The sequence below is a fragment of the Plectrocnemia conspersa genome, unplaced genomic scaffold, assembly GCF_051122295.1.
Source record: "Plectrocnemia conspersa isolate PC_06_02 unplaced genomic scaffold, ASM5112229v1 ptg000004l, whole genome shotgun sequence".
Taxonomy (NCBI): domain Eukaryota; kingdom Metazoa; phylum Arthropoda; class Insecta; order Trichoptera; family Polycentropodidae; genus Plectrocnemia; species Plectrocnemia conspersa.
Window position 1 is genome coordinate 18,708,544 of NW_028277168.1, and position 21,147 is coordinate 18,729,690.

The following is a 21,147-nucleotide window of genomic DNA, read 5'->3' on the forward strand; positions in this document are numbered from 1 at the left end:
TTATTAAGTGTACGGCAAAGATTCACTCGCAGGCTAAATGAATTAAAAGTAAATGTAGCAAATGCTATGTAAATCATACATTTTTAGAAAAATACTAAAAATAATATCGCATATAAAAATTTTCTGAACATAATGTTATTACTGATTGATATTAAATTAACTTTTGTCATACTGGTGAATGCTTATGGCGAATTGGGTTCAATGCTTTATCGACCAACCGAGTTTATTTATTTAGATGGATACATATTTGTAAGTAGTAAATTAAAACAACACCTCTAGAGTTTATGTTCCTGTAATCCACCTGAATGCAGGGTTATTTAAGAACTCAACTGGATAGTCTTTTGCTTTGTCCATGATATTGTTAATTTAGTAAAATTAATGTTCTGCAACTGGCATCATCTCTTGAATCATTAAAGTTTTTACAGCCATTCTTGTAGGTGACTAACTATAGTATAATAATACTACAGAGTTTGAAAATGAATTAATTCCGCATCTAACAGGAAGTAATTAAAAAAAGAAACATTTACTCGTTTCATTAGATCAAAAGAGCATCATCATCATATTCGATACCTCGCCAACGATCAATATAAATATGCGAGCTTTTTTCGCACTCTCATAATAAAGCATACGTAATTTTTCTCGTAACTCGCTCAGTTCAATCCCCTTTCGCCGCGATCCATCTTGTTCTATGCCGCGTCACCCGTTCGCCTATAACAAATTCCCTCAATCTTGGTTTTGTGCCAAAGATTTATGTGTTTGTATACAGATTTTACAGTTTATTTTTAAGATAGTGACATCTGTCCAAGTTGCTTGACCGCTTGACATCTTTTCGTTTCGGGAATTTCTAAAAATCTAACCGGGAAAATTCCTCGTGGAAAAGAACGGAGAAGAAAGAAGGCGGAAAATTCGATCTGTGCGACGTTTTAGTTTAGATACATTTCTAGTGTCATTTAAATTTATTTCTGGAACTATTAAAAACTCTCTAAAGTCTCTCGAGACAGTATATTAGTAATTCTATAATTTATAAGCATTTGAAAATAAAGTAAAATAACTATAAAAAAGTACGGAAATTGAACGACTACATACAAACCTCCTGAGAAAAATGAAGAAAACGTTAGCTTAACCTTCTTTCCCCAAAATTGCAACGTCCATAAAAAAAATTACACCAAGTATTTCAAAGAAGTACAAGTATTTTTCTTAATAAGGCTCATGTCTATTTTGCTATAAAATTCCATTTATTATACATTGCATATTTAATTGGGAATAATTTACAAAATAATTAAACATTTCTTTTACGATGCTGTACATCGAGCGTACATGTCATCTTTCTGTGTAATTTTTTTTATAAATTTGTCAAGTAAAATATTATTTTATTAGATATTTCTCCGCGATACACTTACGTATTAAATTAGATGTTTGCAAACGACACTTTAATTTATTGCATAGGTGATAATGTTAGAGAAGTTATTGATAATTTAAATAGTACTTTTTGAACACATTTTAAACCTGTACACTAAATGTACATCACCGGTATGTGCGGAATTTTTCGTCACCTTAAGGGAAATGTCGCGAATATTTTGGTTTTCATAATTTTAAATTTCTTTTAGTTACGGCATAAATTAATTTAACAGTGTACATAGCATTTTTGTATGGCAATTTTATTCAATGAAAATTTCATTTTATAGGTTAAATTGGTTGTATAAGTACATTGTCCAATAAGTATATTATTATACAATATTCTTATAAATAAAATAGACGGTAACGTATTTTATTAATTGCCTCAATTTTAACATTTAAATATTTTATTTTTTATGTTTTTACTGAATAATTAGGGCGCGTGTGCGTGAGGGGTGTTTTTAACCCACCTACACAATTAATTTAGTGGGCAATCTCACGATGATTTCAAACAAATTAAAAGAAATACCAACTCGTTTCAATTGTAAGGGCTAACTAAAAATATTAAATCCATTTGGTACCCGTACATTTTTATCATAGAATAATAAAATTTATTTATTTTTTACCACATATGTGGTAAAAAAGAAATAAATGAGATTTGTATTATTTTAAAAATATGAGCATTTATTATTTATTACTAGATTATTCGAATTTCCACAGGCTCCCCCCTCCTCTTCTTGGACTGAAAGTAGCCAGATGCACTTATACTTAAAAATATATTATTAAAGTAAAAAATCATAATATATAAAAATAAATAACTGAACAGTGGCTGAAATTACAATTTTTCTAAATTAAGTTCTTTAATGCTCAAAAATATTCGTGTTTTGGCCAAATTACGCAGACAATTTTTTTCATTATTAATTTTAAATTACTAATTTTGGATCATATCGAAAGTTTACATGCATCGTGCGTATCCACTATATGTATTCGCGTGGTCTACGAGTAAACATAATCGGAGCTCCTCTGCCTTCGTGAACGCATAATAAATAATTAGAAGCAACAACAAAAATAGCGTTCGCCATTATCGATACAATTTAGAATTGTAGATATATAGAGAGAGACGAGCGGCCAAGCTAGCTAGCCGGCCTCAAACGTTTCGTCCTTTTCTATCGCACTTTCACCGACACCACCTCTCGCTCGCGCACTTTTTCATAAAACGCACTGGCAGACGTCGGTGTTGCCATGTGCAACTTTTCGCATGTTTGAATATTCATTAAATTTTAATGAATATTCAAACATGCCCCCCTAGGTCTTTTTTAAAAGCAATATATTCATTTTTTTAAATAGGTCTACATTCGATTACATAAAGTTTTGACTAATAAGGAAATTTTAATAATATTTTTATGCTGTTAAAAATATCCTTAATTACTAGGTTATTGTCGTAATTTAAAGTTTAAAGAGTCTTACTTACTCATACATATATTCCGCAATAGTAGTATATACTATATGGTATAAGAATTAATTTTCATGAAGAAATTTTTAAAATTGCAAAATAAATGTTTAACGAATTTTAAAAGCAACCAAAACATTTTTTATTTTGTCGAAGAACCAAATACCAAATTAAATCTAAAAAAATTAAAATCCAGAGAAAATGTCTAACTACAAAATTTGATGTATTCGGAATGACTGATAAAAGACCCTAATTTTACAACTAAGGGATGCCTTGACTACGATTAAATCTACTTAGTCTCAAAATAAGTACAGTTTATCGGTTGCAAATAAGTTGATAACTAAAAAACATACTATTGGTATATGGGCTAATCAACCTTTTCCAAAACATTAAAATAAATTAAATAAATTAGATACATTTGTAGATTATGTTATAATATATTTAATTTAAAAATAAATTTTATGTTTTTACTATATCTATATAAATGTATACATAATCCTTTAAATACTAAACAATGATAAATCGTTGTTATATACTTACATGCAAATGTATTTAGTCAAATAAATTCTAATGATCATTTTTAATGTCGTAATGCTCGTAAAGGTAAATGAATTCTGGAGCTTGTTACTATGTTGGTGTGTTAATGCTATAAAATATATTTTTTATACATATTTATTTTATTGTTTCTTATTATACCAATGAATATGAAACCGGGTAAAATTTTGAAATAAAAACATCATAGCAGCCGAATGCTTAAGTTGTATTGATATGTAAGATTTGTATGTTTTTTAATTACTTTATCTTGATTAACACAATATAATATAATCCAGATTCACATATGTAAAATTAAATATAATGTATATTGTATCAAGTATCTAAATAATACATATATTTGTCTCTGTGATCTTTTTGATTTACGCTGCGTCCTCCTCTAATTGAAAAGAACATACGTGTATGTTGATACATATGTACTTTTGTCTTCTAAATATGCTAGATTCTCACATTTGCATAGGTCTATATAATGTTGCTTTTTTATTTTTTAAAAAGGTTTTTATTTTACACTTTTTCAGAAATTATCTGATTTAATAAAACTTTGAAATATAATTTAAACATTCACATAAAAATAAACGTATAAAACTAATTATTATATTAACATATAGTAATTATTAAATAAATGTACAATAATATGCTTATAAATATAACTGGATATATTTTTACGTGATGATGGCTTCTATATTTGCAAGTTGCACAACAAAATGTGATATTTACTTTAATTTCATTCGTGGAAAATATTGTAAGATATTTTGGATTTTCTATATTATGTTGTTTTAACAGACAAAATTTCTATCTCTTCGTCCAGATACAATTTGTCTTCGTAGGTCCGCGAGAAAATTTTGAAGATATTTTTATACATTCGGCATTATTGCTTTCAGCGACAATGGAGTTGTATATAAAATTATAAATGCGTTTAAATTATTAACTACTTTAGAGATGTGATATTTTATTGCATTATTGAGTAATTTTTAAACAAAAGTTTAATAAACAAGTTAAAACTTAAGGCCATTGATATTCAAAATAGTTATTAAGCCTCCAATTAATGCGAATATTTTTAGTTATATATAGAATTATCCAATGCATCGTTTTACAATATTTTTTAACAATTAGTTAATTATAATGTCATTTTAATAATTTATTATGATTTTTAAATAATCAATATAATCTGAGCAATGGACTTATTGAACTTATGTTTTGGTTTTAATATATTTTTAAAGACAATTCTGACAATCTCTAATCACCCCCTTTTAATTAAAAAAGTAACACTATTGCGGAAGTTGCGTCGCGGCGAGCAATTTCATTACGAATTATTATAACATTCGAAAAACGCATTATTATTAGCGCTTGTTGCACAACGCGTTTACACGGCGTGATGATATTGAAAATGAAAACAAAATTTCTCTAGCGTGTGGCAACACCGGAGACAGCAAAGACGTTCATTGCACCCTGCGAGAAGGTGAATGACTCTTTCACCCGTCGGCAATAACGGCAGCCGCTGCGAATTTACTTTCATCCCTTTCTAGCAAAAGAAAATCTCAGAGTGGACGGCGCATTCTGTCTCACTTTAGTGCGAAAAGAAATTTCAATCGGTGTACACGCATACATACACACGCACGCACACTCTCAGAGCTGACTTGAAAACTTTGATTTCGTCGTTCGATGCGAAGTTTAATTTGAATTTTAGCCATTGCCATTATTTATATACACATATATAGATCGGTTAATAGTGATGTAAATATGCATTGATAAGGCAACACTAATTGGATTTTTATTAATATTTAAATTTGAACATAAAGTTTATATTGCGACTTGTAGAGATAACAAAAATTTTGTTTAATGACGTAAGTAAACAATCCATAATTAGTAATTAGTCGATTCAAACAGTGATGATATTTCTTGTGAAGGTATCACAAATATAGCCAACGGATATGCAGATTACTTTAAAACTGTATTTGATATTTCAAATGATCGCAACGTTTTGCAATTATCTGAATCATGGTTTACAACTTTACCGACTAGAAACTTTAAAAAATAGAATAGAGCTAGAAAAAGTATCGTATATCAACAACACGGATTTAGACCAACGTGTTACATTGTCATCGATCTTTTAGATATTCACTAAATAAGTGAAAAAAGCACTCGAAATGATTATATACGTAGGTTTTTGATAAAGAGAACCACTCGTTCATTCTCACCAGATACACAACTTGCTCACCCCGCTATGATCATGCTATTTTTCGACTAACATTGTTCTACATAATCCACTGTTCATTGTCAGTCGTTTGAAATACAACTCGTGTTATAAATCAGTATATGAACCTCCGAAGAATTTCTCCAAGAGATGTATGTATACATAAACCATTTTTAGCTTTTTTATAGTCTTTTAGGAAAAAAATAATAGTGAACAGGTAGGTTGACCATAAACATTAAATTTGACAGTGCATTCCTAACAAGTTTCAACCAGGAAAAAACGGCGCAAATGATCAATTCAGTTCTTGGTAAACTTTATTTCACACTGCTTGCAAACACTATTTAAGACCAAGGATGACCAAAGTTCTGCAGTCTACTCGATTGTTAAAACAATTATTATACCTAATAGTGAAACATAAATTTAGTGTTTAAAAAAAAATATCAACCTCCACAAACTTATGTAATAATATAATGGTTTTATTTTATACAAAAATATCATTAAAAACAAAACAAAAAATAAGACGCAAATCTTACAGAGCATCTACAATATAATACATCGATCTAAAGATATAATCTTTACTACTATATTCGATTCAGAAATCACTGTCAGTGGAGCGCTAACTTTGTCTTTAATATTCAAAAGAAAGAAGGAGTAGCAGGGCCGGCTGCGGACTTTGTTCCTATTCAACACGGTGTCGGAATTTTGTATATGTATGTGTTACAGTGTGAATTTCTAAAATGTATGCAATAACTAGTCAATGTATGCATTGCCAAATCCCTTCAGTTACAGTAAACACAAACAAAATTATGAACAATGTAACTAGATATTTTAGCTCTCACTGTTCAATGTTTGTTAAAGTATACAAAATGAAATAATTTTAATATTTAATAAGTAATTAAAACCATTTATGTAAGGGAAATATTGTTGCTACTCTATATAATCCTCCTTTTATGTAGATTTGTTGCAGAGTTATTCATGGGATGTTCACTGTTCTGACTAACGCTTAATTGATTGTCAAACACGATTGTCTGTCAAATCTTGTTCCTGGACGATGTAACTAGCTCACGTCAGAAAGTTTACACACTAACTAGTTAAATCATACATTATCTAGTAAAAAGTATACATGTAATGTAGCATTATAAGTTTTAACTAAAACTCATAGTTAGTGCATACTTTATATCCAATCATTGTATACTTTATCGAAATTTAATACATTAACTGTAACATATGCACAAGCAGCGCTGTTCAATTAGCGGCTAGCGAATTTATTTTTGCGATCCGCAATTTTTGTTTTAAAAATAAGATTTGAAAAAAATTATGTGCCAATGGGAGTTAAGAAATTAAGCTGACATTTTTAAATGAACAAAAATATTCAAGGTGATCTTTTTTGCCTGGGGCGCTGAATATCCTCGGGTCAGCTCTGTAAGTCATTTGGGGGAGGCAGGTGGTGGTATTGGGTGTACAACTTTCCAATAAGCACATCTATCCGACTTTTTAACCATCTGTCGGATAGTATTAATTTGTTCTCATCCGGGAACTCACAGTTCTTGGACGCATTGTGGTCTAGCCACTAATATAAATGGCTTTCTTCTGTGTAGGGTGCATAAAAAAAATCTGTTACGACCAGCACAAGTACATAAAATAACTAGTTGTCAATATTTACACAGTAGTAGTCGTGGCTCGTGCTAAAAGGATTTTCTACAAATGCACAAAAATTACGTTTTAGTTAATTCAAGGTGATTTTTCATTTAGGAATCACACAACAAATCATCATGACTCACGAGTCATATTTTTAAGAAATTAAAAAAATAAGTATTGATCGGCAAAAACCTAAAACTTACTTATGCATTAATTATCATTTTTCAATTTATCTACATAATAATGGATTTAATAAAGTACCATTTTCCAGTTTGGTAACAAAAAAAATAGTCTGAAATTTATACAAAATATTTATTCAACATATTTTATCACATACATTTTTCATTTTCCTTTTTTAAAGTTTTTGTCTTTCCCCCTCTTGAAATTTTTTTCGCCCCCTTTCTTGAAATTTCTCTCACCTCCTTTCTTAAAATTATTATCGCCTCCTTTCTTAAAACTTTTTTCGCCTCCTTTCTTAAAATTCTTTTCGCCCCCTTTCTTGAAATTATTTTGATTTCCTTTTCTGAAGTCATTATTTTGTATTTTATTATTTTTTAATGTAGCCTGCAAAGATATACATAGTTTTAACTCCATTTAATATATTCCAATACATATTGTTAATAAATTCTTTATTTACCTTTCCATATCCACTAAGCAAATCTTTGTTTGTTTTTAATCTTTGTTTGTTCTTCAATTTGTTTTCAAAATTTTTACTAGAGATGCACACTCCAACAGCGTTTTTACCCGCTTGCATCATTGCCTGTTCTGATTTTTCCTTTTCCATTTGCACAGCCTTCTGCTTTATCATTTCTTTATAGTTTTTATATTCATTTTTGGGAGGTTTTGCACCTATAAATACAATTAAATAGGATCAATAATAATAGGTATGATAAACGAGTTAAAAATACATACCTAAACTAATAGCTAAAGCAATTTTAGCTTCTTGTTTTTTTGCAGAATCAAAACCGTTGATTCCAAATTTAATAATTTCTCTTCTAGCACGCTTAATGTCAATGCCCTTTCTATCATCTTTAACAAGTGATTTTTTTTCATCGGATTCTTTTTCAGTATCAGTATTTGGTTTCTTACTCCTATACATACACGTTTTGAGGTTAAGTTTATAAAATATTACTTTATAACAACATGGACATGTGGAAAAACTGTTTTACCGCTTGGATTTATGCGTTACATATGTAACTATCTTGAATGAGTCTTCGGCATGTTTATTTACGGCAGCTGCCCTCGTGGGAACAAAAGCAAACGTCTCCATGAGAAAATGACAGCTATGAAGAAAAATTTAAATGTTGCCATTCCGAAAAAAAGTCATACTTAATTATCGCCCAAACATAATTTTAAGAATTACAGATTTGAATAATATATTTTTTATAAATACATATTTTTGCTTAATTAATTAATTGCTAAAAATATATATTTATACGAAAAAAAAGAATAAACACAAAATGGTTTAATTAACAAAATAAATAGTGATAAATGCTGTTATTATTGTTTAATATACTTCATTACACATATAAGGGGCTAGGACAGTGTTTCCCACGGTGGGGCATCACGTCTCAGAGGTGGGGCATCACGCTTCAGAGATGGGACACGTCGGCAATTATCAACTATTTCACACTACGGTTTAATTAAAAAAGAGGCCGGTGGGGCATATGACTTTTGAAAAGACTACGGTGGGGCATGGCATTAGGAAGGTTGGGAAACACTGGGCTAGGATTAAAATATTCAGATGCTATATTTTTATTTTTTAACAAAAGCAGTTAGCGGAAATAAGAGAAAAATGTATCAGCCACACAAATTTATACAAAGCGCAAATATTGTGTTGCTGTTTTAGTATATTCATTTAAAAATCTACAATATGACACATACCAGGTATATAAATATAAACATTAATAATGTTTAATACCTCATTACATAAAAAGGTTCGACCTATTAATTATTTATTACATAAAAAATAGATATGTCAATAGAAAGGATGGATAAAATATAGATAAAATTTAGGCAGAAACAGTGCGTTTCATTCTTAACGTCCGCAGTATTTGACAAAATCGTAAAAGCACGAGTTTTATACTTGATAAAAATGCCACTGTTAATATTATAAAACCCAATTTGTTTAAATTTAAATGATGTTCCGTTCTGGAGAGCTTCGGCTTACTTTTACTCCAATGTTAACTTTAACAATCTTATACTATATTAAACTGGTTTATACTGTATTGAACAGGAAAAAAACCAGGCGCATATTAGCCACAAGATGTATCGCAAGTTCGTTAAAAACAATATTTTCAGTTTTGGAAAATTATGCTTCGCTGTGTCATCATTTTGGATCGGCGAGTGTGAATAAAACTCGATACAAAAATGATCAATGTATGTACAATATATTGCACAGATAAATATATTCGTATTAATTTCTAATGAATCTTGCACTTATGTATGACATATTCAAATTATCGCTTCTTTCAATTACTCTTGAACGAAGACATATAACTTTGTACAAGCTTATAGATTGATTCATAGAACGATTAAGTTCATAAAAACAAGAAGGGGCTGAAAATTCTGGAAGCAGAGACCGCAGTCGAAGAAAAAAACAAATTAATTTCAAATAAGAAAGTCGTGACAAGCAACCTCGGCTAATTATTAATCAATGTCGTTAATAATATGAAAGAAAGATTAATATCAACGGATATCTTTTCCGAATTACAAATCCTCGAGATCAATGACTGGCCATTCGATATACTATTAGGATTTGGTCAACTTAAAATAGAGTCATTACGTAAACGATTTCAATTGTCTTTTCCAAAAACACTTAATACATTTAGAGAATATATTAATAATGGTTGACGTCACATACTGTTTGACTTGAACTGTCACACCGTTAATACAGTATTCAAAAACAATTGCATGTAGTTCTGCGGAATATGAAAATAGTTTTAGTTGTATGAATTTGCTTATTACAGACTTAAGATCGAACCTACTGATAAAATATGTGAGAAATTTAATGTTCGTTGAACTTCACGGTTCACTGATCGATATTTGTATACCTAAAAGTTACGTCCAAAAATGGTTAAAAAGTCATCGAACAGGCTCAGACACATAGACGTGTGAATGTAGATTACTAGAACACAAAGAGGATCCTGTATGGAAACTTTTATAATATATTTAAAAAAAAAAAAAATTATTTTAATACATATAAGATATTCTCTATGAGCTGAAAATAGCTCATTATTAAAGAATTTTTAATACAAGATATGTATGACCTAGCTCGATTTTGATTAATCACCACAATATTCATCCATGAGATTAGGAAAATCTAGGTAAACCTAATCTATGATGATTGATTGAAATTATAATTATTAAATAGTAACTAATTTCGATCTACCAGATTTAATAGAAATTTAAAAACACTATTGTCCCCATATGGGATTCGAACCCAGGTCTTTCAGGTCAATAGTTGGAGACTTATACGACCCGTCCATTCATGGTAGTCTTCTTGAAAATTTGTGGGTGAAAGTATTTTACAGGATGAGGGAGAGGTATGTATCTTTATTTGGGGATAAGAGAAAAATAGCTTATAGGATAAGAATTCACATTAGTTGATTGTAAAAAAATTGTTTTTATATATGTAAAGTTTTGATAGTATATTTTGGACAAAATTTTAATAGTGAGTGCATTTAAGTAAACTTTAATCTATCTTTCAATAACCTGTGATAGAAAAAAATATGTAGGTTTTATCGATGCAAGCTGCAATTGACTTATTTTCGTTTTTTTAGAAACCATAATTTATCCATATGATCTTACCGAAACAAATGAAAAGATGATATAAAATCATAAGAATATATTGTGTTAAAAAACTAAATAAAATACAGAACCACATTTTATCTAATTTATTATTATCACTAATCTTTACAAATAGAATTACAATTCAAAATCCTCCCGTCCATCCGCTATCCCATTTAGATCGGCAATGGTTCCTTACTGTCACACCGTTCATTCTACCAGGGTCATCCTGAATATCATTCCATAGCTGTATTTTACTATCTTCAGCAAATACTTCCTTCATTACGACGCATTCACCGTTTTCCTTCAAAACAGCGTATTTAATATCGTCTTCAGTCGGTTCGCCATAAGGAAAAGAGATCGGAGTGATTCTTATCAGATGTTTTACTTCCCACAATTGCCAATTTACTTCAGGTGTGTTTTTGCAAATTGTAATAGTAGCTCCCTTAAAATAGTAAAATATTACGATAAAAAGTTAATAACAATAATTACATAATGTATACATTAATATATTATAGCTTACATTTCTGTGGATTCCATATTGCTTGAGAATATTTCTTTCTTTTGAAGTTGTGTATTTTAATTGTTTCACTCTTTCAATCCTGAACAACTTCGAAGGAACAATATCAGGATCTGGCTCGTCTGGACGACTGAGGATATATGTATATATATGATCGTAAATTTTTATCTACAATTTTGAGGTTATATAAAATTAGCCTACCGCGGAAAATATTTTGGACCCCCTTTAGGAGACTGACGCCATCCTGGATGTTTATATCCTTTGAATCTACAGAATTCTTGATTAGGCAAAGCTGCCTTCAGAAAAGAAGAAAAACCACGCAACATGATCTAAAATATGCGACAGAAACTGTCAAATACACACAGTGCTGCCAGTATTCAAAAATTTTAATTTGCGCTTTCACAGAAGTGTTTTTTGAAATATAATTTTCTATTCATTTACAGATAATTTAACGATGAAATATAAAAAACACTGTTTTTAATTTTATTTTTTCTAATATATTAATTTTAAATATTTCTAATATATTTTTAGTCTGAATAAAGTTAAAAATATATCAAATTTTTTAGGCTTTTATCGTATTTTGTAATTATTCAAAATAGTAAAACGTCAAATCAAATGTTTATTCTCTAAAACAGTCTTCAATCAATTTATAGGACATCTTATGAAGTAAAGTTTATCAAAAAAATTCTGAAAGCCACGCTTTGTGTCCAACTTTCCAACTGAGTCCCACATCGTTTGAAGACATTTTTTGACGATTTTTAAGACACTCACGAATCAACATGCGTAAAATAATAAAGGATGAGTCTAAAAAAAACAGATGCCATAATATTATTATGGCAAATACAGAAAATAGTATAATTTTTAATTGGGTAACAATATTTTTAATAGTTAAAAGTAGTAAGGATGCATTCGTGGCTATTAACATCGTTGCATGGTTTGGTTTTACACTTTTGACCAGTAGTGTTTTTTTATTATTTTTAGTATTTAGATATTTTGTAATTATATTTTTTTTTATAATGTATTTTTTTTGAGTAATTACAGTTAATCTGTTTATCATAAATATTTTATATTTAAATAAAATATTTTAAAATTAAATACATATTTAACTCGCTCGCGGGAGAAATAAAAATAGCGATCCTTATCATTTACATTGTGATTTTTGATGGAATGAAACTAAATTTTCTTAGATTATCTCGAAATGTTAGTTTATTGTTTCACTTACTAGTTATTTGCAGAAATATACTTTAAAGTTCAGTCACTGCTAAAAGTTGGACTACTGATTTATCTCATTTTATGTAGGTATATTTTATGTTTTATTGATATGAAAAAAAATCTACAATTTTTAAAAAATTATCTTTGAGAATAATCTTATATTTTAAAATTTTATTAGAAATAATAATAAATAATACTGAGAATTATATAGATTTATCCTGATATTTATTAAAAAATATTAATTATCAATTACAAAAATATATTTATTTTAGATCTCTTCATTAATCAGCAGGACAACATTTATAATTCTAGCTAAAAGAGGTTTAATGACATATGAAGATAAACCAGTGGATCCACCCCACAATTTAGTTAAGCAATCTTCAATAACGATAGTATTCTTTGTTGATTCTGAAATTGAAATACATTTTTTATTTGCACAAATTTGCTCAGACACTAAAGAAAATTGAATGTTACATACCATGATTTATATTTTCGCTATTTTGACAATTAGAAACATTCATAATTAAAAATATAATCGAACTTTCAACGCAAGGGTCCTCAATATCACAGATATATCTCAAGTCTTGTGCAATATTAGGTTGCAATTGTTCAATGTTTTTAACTATCATTATGAAATGGGATTTCAGCGTGTCCCTATATTTAGATATTACTTCTCCCCGACGCAGTCCGTTTAATATATTTGGTGTCAACATAACGGCATCGATGTTATCTGTCGATTTTGCTGTAATTAAATGTAATTAATATAAAATACCTAAATTTATTTATAAAAAATGCTTTACTCACACAAATGTTTGACTGTTATATTTCCTATTGATTGCGAAATTTTTAAGGCTGTTTCAGTTGTTTCAGAAGTTTGAAGCAATAAATATACTGCTTGATTTTTTTCATTTTTTGGATTAATAATTCCTCTGACACCTGATTCAAAATGGTACCAGATATCTTTATTTTGTTTGGAAAATATTTTTTTAATATTCATAAAGTCTAGCGATATATTCAACTTTAAAGGTACTTCTTTGTTAACATGTACTACTGTTGAGTTGAATGGACTGTTGTATTTATTGATTGCTGTTACTATAGCAAAAATAACAATTACAGTAGAAATTAAGAAAACCCTGAAAAAAATAAAGAAATATGAGCTAAAACATTTATTTTAAATTAATTTAAAAAGTGTATTAAGAATGTTGGATGGTACGAGCAATGGAAGAACTATCAAAAATTTTGGTCCTAGCCAATACAGGCTCAAATAACAGACGTTATCGTTATTCACGTAGAGATTCAATTATTCAGCAAAAATTGGTCTTACAGAGCTTTGATGAACTGTCAAAGCTGCTCATAAGCAACTTTACAAAATGCTTCATGGCATAGATACTACGTCGAGAAGATAAGGAGTTATACTCCAGGGCGTCTAAAAGAGAAGCATTTGGATATAAAATTGTATTATTGTATTGTAAACACACTCTTTTCGAGATACTTGGAGAATTTCATTTGAATTCTCTCTAACAATAATGGCCCAGCTTCGAGAACATTTCGTATCACAGTTATCCAACTCGTTGGTCACCAATATGGATGAAATTGATGGATGATCATTATATACGGAATGAAAACTCTACTCTAAAGGGTAAATAATTTTTATCATCGTAAATTTAGACCCCATGATACATCACGTTTAACAAATAATGCCAATTTTTGTAAGCAACTCACTGCACAGTACATAAGTGTACTGAGGACGATGACACCAGAACGCACACCGCCATTAGCAGTCTCTAGATGGCACGTCGTTGAGGATCTGTGTCCCCAGATAATGCGCTCCATAACTTGTGCCCCTGTAACCTTTTTATCAGTGGTAACTGGTGTGTTCTTATATTTGCGTTTAATATATGTATTATAAATAAAATGGCTTAAATTACGTCTCTATAAGCAAACCTAAGATCCGAAAATTTTAATCCTACAGACTCAATAAATTTTAACAAAACTTACAGAAAATATTCCTTATGATCTAACCATGTATTTTTCAAAATTATCATGAATTGCGTTTTGATGTGATTCAGTGACATTGACCATTCTTGTAATTTTCTATAGAAAAACAAATATTAAAAATATAAAGGTTATATAATATATATATGTAAGTATATATAATATAGTGATTTATATTAAGTTAATGATCACCTTTTCCAATCTTTAGCTGAATTGCGACCGCTGCTAAAACACAGAAAATACTCTAATTATTTGTAACATATTAACCATTGTCAACTATATGATTATTTACCGGTCAGGTAATAATAATTTACCTAGTATCGGAATCATCACCCTCGTTAGTTTTAGGCAAAACTGGTGCATTTTTACTGAAAATAAATTAAGAATAACTATTTAATTTTAATTATACAAAGTATACAACAGGAATATGAATTTAATCAAATTTACTCTTTAGAGTTGGGAACCTTGTCATTGCCTGTAGAACTAACATCTGTAGAAATGTTTTTGCTAGAAAATAGAAAAAAATTTAATTTGTGAATCAGTGCCGACAGTTCGACAATAAGTATCAGATAGGCATTATTAATATTTAAAAAATGGTTGAAACAACAATAATTTTAGGGTACAAATGTATCCCGCTTAGGTCTTGTGAAGGTTAAAACTGTGTTTTGAGAAAGATAAGAAAATGTGATTAGGCAGTTACAGTCAGGAGCGTCATTTCAGATTTATCCAAGGAGAGGAAAATGTTGGGTCAGTCAGTGGTCGTTTTTTTAATGCTAAATTATTAATTAATTCTTATAATTCATCAAGATTCATAGTATTTCACTAAATGACATGCATTTTTGGAGGATGGGCAAATACCCTCACCTTCCTGTTAAGAATTCACATAAAAGGCAATTAAATTGGTCCACCGCTGTCACAGTGAAAACGCTCGGATATCTAGTGTTCATATTAAGACTTTTATTACAATATTATGACTCACAATAAGTGAGAATCGAATGAAGGAACCAAATAAACCAAATTTTGACCAATAGGAGAGCGCAAAAAACAATTATCCCTTCTCAGAAGTCAAAAACCCACGTCAAAAGCAATAAAATCGTGTCAGTGCCATCGCAGTGGGAACGCTCATTACCGAGCGTTCTCACTGCAACGGCACCAGCATGATTTTATTGCTTTTGACGTGGATTTTTGACTTCTGAGAAGTGTTAATTGTTTTTTCGCCCCTCTATTGACTAAAATTCGATTTGAATACACTTTGACCAATACTCTCATATCAGAAGTCCACAGTAATATTGGTAAGGATAGCTATCATATTTTTAAACCTTAAGGCTGCATGTGGCCTTTTGGCTCCTTTGGTACGGTCTTTTGACTGACGCCAGAATTTATTTATTTGTTTTTTTTTTAAATAAAAATATATTTACATATATTTCCTTCGATCAAAGAGTTATTCGTAAGCTTTTGGAAAAAGAGCGTAATCAACCCATGATATGTTCCCAAAATTTCTGGTACTGTTTTGAGGTCATCAATTGAAATTTCTTGAATGCGGCCTTTTATGTTTGGAATTAACTTAATGTGGCCTTCTGACGTGAAAAGGTTCCCTACCCCTGCTGAATTGCAGACAAACTATGGGGCAATATATAATACAAGATGTGACGTGTGTCTATACTTCTTCTTCGTGATAGATTCGATACTTTGAGGGATAACCCGAGAATTTCTAGTTTAGAATCAGGGACATTACTTCGGCTTTTTCGGCAAAATTGGGACAAGCAGTGGTCATTTTTGTAATATTTTGATTTCATTAAAATTCATAGAATATCATTATATGGGAGGGGGATCAACCCCCCCCCCCATCCCCTCAAATAACATCCAGGTTACAGTTACAATATTTAAGTTTGAAATAACAGCAACTATACAAGTTACAAACAGTTTTTCAATATGTGAGGTATAATCTAGAGCAGGCCCGGGCAAACATTTTTGATGAAGGGCCATATTAGGAATTCAAAATGAACAGTGGGCCACAAGTGAAACACTATTTTTAGATATACATTATTAATTATCATGAAAAGTGATTCTCAAATAACCAATAATTTAATGATACGAATGAAACTGTTTAACGTCTTTCAACATTTTTTTAATTTTGGGTGTTAATTTTATAATTAAAATTGCTCGTAAATGTTCATCGCTGATGCTTGATTATAAAGCGTTTTTATTGAGATTAATGATTGAAAATGTTTGTTCACATATGTAGGTTGATCCAAAAATAACTAACATTATTCGAGCTAAATCTTAATGTTGGTCTAATTTATCAGAATTAAGAGTGTGGTAAAATTAGCAGATTTCTTCACAATGGTGCAATTCCCTTAAATCAGTATCACACTGCAACTCAATAATCTCAAATTGTAGCTCTGCCTGTACACTATCAATATATATTGAAAATGGATCACGTACTATTACCAAACTTGTCTTAATTTTCCGGAAGTCGCCAAATCTTCGTGAAAAATCGTTACTCAAAGCGTTGATAATTTCACTTTTTTAATCAATAAATGTTTAAGGAACAACTTGAATTTTAATTGAAATCTATTTTTCATCATATCATGGGCATATACATTTTTCCCTTGTGACACGGAGTTGAAAGTATTTAAGTGTGTCACGATATCTAGAGCAAATGCAAAATCACAAAGCGTTATTACCAGTTAATTCGGGAAAGTCCATAATATTTTTGATTTTAAAAAATAGAAAAATGTATTTTTCAAGATCCCATATTTGCTGAAGCACTTTTCCCATCGTTGGCTAAGCCATCGAACTTGACTATAATAAGGAATATCTGTGTGCTCAGATTCAATATATTGAAGAAAACTAACGAGTTGTCTGTGTTTCAGGCCCCTCGCATAATATTTCAGAAAATCAAAACAGTCACATGGATTGGGTACTTGTTTTTATAAATACGATTATAACTCACAGTGGACCATAGTTTTCCCAGGCCTGATCTAAAGAAATAGCTGCCAAGTGGTACATAAGTCAAAGAGGTAAAGAAAGATCCACGAGAAATAAGCACTTAAAAAGCTTATAGAACATGTAGTTTGATAATCACATACAGGGCTTCGAACCGGAACAGAACCGAAAAGAAAATTGGTTTATTTCGGTTCGATTCATGTTCAAACACGCAGTCACAAAAAGTGCAAGCTACACAATATTCGAAAAAAAAATTATCATGAATTGTGTTTTGTTATGATACAGTGACATTGACCATTTTTGCAATTTTCTACAGAAAAACAAATATTAAAAATATAACCTAGTATATATAATCTAGTGATTTATATTAAGTATATGATTTTTTACGTACCTTTTCCGATCTTTATCCGATTTGCGATCGTTGCTAAAACATATAAAATACTCTAATTATTTGTAACATATTAACTATTGTCAACTATATGGTTGTAATAATAATTATAATTGTATAAGTAACATACTTTTATTACGCATGATATAATAATTTACCTAGTTATAGAATTAACACCCTTGTTAGTGTTAGACAAAACTGGTGTATTTTTACTGAAAATAAATTAAATTAAGATTAAACAGAAAAATCACAATACCGAAACAAATAATATGAACATTTAATCAACGAGTCGTTTTTTTCGCTGTCTGTTGCATGATGAGTAATTTTGCACAACACAAAGTTTAAAATAAGTCTCAATTTACGATTTCCATGTACATATGTATGTGCACAAAAATACATTGATATCTATTCAAGAAAAAAAAAAAGAAAGTAATAATATTATTTTCATAATAAGTTTAAATTTTACGGATAAAACTTCCTTACCAGACAATTACCACCATATGACAAAAACAGTATTAATACCCGTACTGATAGTTACCGTCGGCGGACTTAACAGGTAATATTAAATAATAATATAGCAGTAAGAGGATATGTTCTATATTTATTTTGCCTCACCTCTTTTTACAAAAATCATCATGATGGGCTTATTTACAGTTACAACATAAGTTTTAAATAACAGCAGCTGTATAAATTATAAAAAAAAATCTATTATATAAGGAAATAATTTAAAAAGAATGAGCTACACAAGTTGAAAAAGTTTCAAGAGATATAAACATTTAAAAAGCTTATTGAACATATGAATCATATACTGTATTTACCAATTCTGATTATCCTCATTATCTGAAGTAGCACATTCTGGCACATACCTATAAAAATAAATAAAAACTCATAGATTATAGAACCGCAATAGTATATTGGAAGAAAAAGCAAAATGGTAACAATTAACATTATGAGATACATCTCACATTTATATTCAATATTTCAGAGCATATTCACCTGTAACATTCATCTTCGCTTATTTCGTATCTAATTGATAACAAATAAAGATAAGTAATAGTAATATTATTGAATAAAATGAATATTTTTATAATTATTAAATATATTCACCTATAATCAGATTCTTCACTAATTTCATTGCTAATTAATAATAAATCATGCTTTTATTTACGTGGGAATAATTTAAAATTTAATATTATGAACCATATTCACCTAAAATCAGATTCATCTTCACTTATCAAATCACTATATGTATCAGATACAGAAAAATTTGCTTTTCGTGGCATATGACTGGAAAATCAGTAAATGTATAGATATAAATGGACATCATTTTTTAATAGTAAGCAAAACATAACCAATATTGTAAGAACTATGGCTTATATAATATTATACAGAAATTCTCTCATTGTTACATTTGAATACTATTATATAATATAAATACTTTACTTATTTTCACTATTAGTCTCGTTTGGATTAGAGCTAGGCATTTCGTGAATACTACGCCTGCTCCTAATTTTGTTAGGAGCTACTGGTGCATTTTTATCGGTCTGAAATAAATACACAATCATATTTTTTTAATTTATCGAATAAAAAGCATAAATATCAAAGTAAAAGATCGATGATTTTCAAAATCTAATCACATTAGGGGTTCTATTATAAAATCGAATGCTTAACAAATAAATTAAAGGTTACGTTTTAACTTTACTAAACATGTATTTTCCAATGTGGAATTTATTATAATTAAGAAAGAGCTATAAATTAAAATTTACATACAAATATAATACCGTGGTTTATTAACAGTACCTAAAAATACAAACACGCTTTAAACTATATAGAAAACACATAAAACGAAAGTAAATTGATAAAGAAAAAGTTACACACCGACAGCTCTGACATTGTGTTGCCACTGCAAAAAATCAAAATTACGAATTATTAAATTTTTTTAATTAGTAAACACTAATTTGATATTTGTTTTAATTTACTATTTTATACATACATATTTTTTAATCAGCTGACTTACAAACTATAGGTAATCACTAAAAACTGAGTTGAAGTTAAACAAAAACTGGGACGTCATTTAGTAGCATGTAGCCATTTGCACTCTTTGAATTAGGCCAGAATAATGCATGGCATTTAATAAAATACTATGAATCTTAATGACTAGCCAACTCCCCCCCCTCCTCCTGGAAAAATCTGAAATTATATCACTGATTCTAACCAGAAGTTCTCAGGCTATTCCTCGAAGAAAATCTAAAAAAACTGTTTCGAATTTAACCCGAGAATATTTGCGGAATTCATTTTCACCTGTAAATATATATTTTTATCAATGAAAATAAAATTTATCTGGCATTTTAATTTCAACTATTCCATACGTAGGAATATATACATTTACATACTTATCATTATTTAATTACATGCGATGTACAAATTTTATAGTGAATGTGTATTTTTCATTGAAGTTATATTTTCACTAGTGAAGTCTAAATACATTTTTACCAGTAGATGTGTATTTATACTAACAAAAATACAGTATAATTTGTAGGCGCTAGTAAAATTATATGCTGCTCGTCCATTTGCTGTTCAAACTCAAACCTAACCTATACGAATTAATCAAACTCTACTTGACCTAATGAAAGTTCTACTACTAATTATAGTTTTAGAACTTTCGCTAAGGCAAGTCCAGAATATAAACTGAGCCAACTTATTTTTCAGGGGAAAATAAGCAAAAGAAAAAGTACATACCTACATACATCGCTTCTCACATATTGCTCTATAGTTTGTCGGCATTTGGATATTACAGTATATTGAAAAAATATGATAGCTGTTATAAGAATGTTGGTTAAAGTATATTTAAACCAAATTTTGGTCAATAGAAGGGCGCAAACACAATTATTACTTTTCAAAAGTCAAAAATCCACGTCAAAAGCAATAAAGTGTCGGCGCCAATCGCAGCAATCCTAGTCCATGAATTAGTTGAAATCGTGTAATTTTACTAACTCCTGCTAGATAAATTATTTGTTCACTGGTAAAATATATCTACCGGTGAAAATATAATTCAATATGATTTT

The 21,147-nt window shown here is 29.5% G+C and overlaps 3 protein-coding genes and 1 long non-coding RNA gene across 53 annotated transcripts in view; 1 reads left to right on the top strand and 3 right to left on the bottom strand.

The window, feature by feature from the left end:
• LOC148236158 (uncharacterized) overlaps positions 1-21,147 on the top strand; it is a 502,848-nt gene that overhangs the window by 157,337 nt on the left and 324,364 nt on the right. The window lies entirely within an intron of this gene.
• Positions 7,528-8,543, bottom strand: LOC148236162 (uncharacterized). The gene is made up of 4 exons (XM_088184053.1): positions 8,399-8,543; positions 8,142-8,320; positions 7,867-8,078; positions 7,528-7,793 (listed from the first exon to the last, which is right to left on the bottom strand). Exons 1-4 carry the CDS (start codon positions 8,497-8,499, stop codon positions 7,572-7,574), a joined length of 714 nt encoding a protein of 237 aa, XP_088040179.1. The 5' UTR covers positions 8,500-8,543; the 3' UTR covers positions 7,528-7,571.
• Positions 11,111-11,931, bottom strand: mRpL30 (mitochondrial ribosomal protein L30). Its single transcript, XM_088183999.1, has 3 exons — positions 11,740-11,931; positions 11,542-11,668; positions 11,111-11,463 (listed from the first exon to the last, which is right to left on the bottom strand). The coding sequence occupies exons 1-3, from the start codon at positions 11,862-11,864 to the stop codon at positions 11,164-11,166; spliced, it is 552 nt and encodes a 183-aa protein (XP_088040125.1). The 5' UTR covers positions 11,865-11,931; the 3' UTR covers positions 11,111-11,163.
• Positions 12,957-19,987, bottom strand: TORIP (Torsin interacting protein). Of its 50 annotated transcripts, XM_088183936.1 has the most exons (18): positions 19,961-19,983; positions 19,526-19,626; positions 19,292-19,369; positions 19,190-19,219; positions 19,079-19,108; positions 18,901-18,948; positions 18,698-18,764; positions 18,566-18,630; positions 18,241-18,487; positions 18,086-18,118; positions 15,193-15,252; positions 15,060-15,113; positions 14,938-14,967; positions 14,749-14,844; positions 13,964-14,176; positions 13,555-13,883; positions 13,229-13,492; positions 12,957-13,158 (listed from the first exon to the last, which is right to left on the bottom strand). In XM_088183936.1, the coding sequence occupies exons 1-7, from the start codon at positions 19,973-19,975 to the stop codon at positions 18,737-18,739; spliced, it is 330 nt and encodes a 109-aa protein (XP_088040062.1). In that variant the 5' UTR covers positions 19,976-19,983; the 3' UTR covers positions 12,957-13,158; positions 13,229-13,492; positions 13,555-13,883; positions 13,964-14,176; positions 14,749-14,844; positions 14,938-14,967; positions 15,060-15,113; positions 15,193-15,252; positions 18,086-18,118; positions 18,241-18,487; positions 18,566-18,630; positions 18,698-18,736. The 50 variants fall into 50 exon arrangements, with proteins under 50 accessions (XP_088040062.1, XP_088040060.1, XP_088040061.1 ...); XM_088183934.1 differs by lacking the exon at positions 13,964-14,176 and having other exon boundaries at positions 14,938-14,970; XM_088183935.1 differs by having other exon boundaries at positions 18,566-18,764.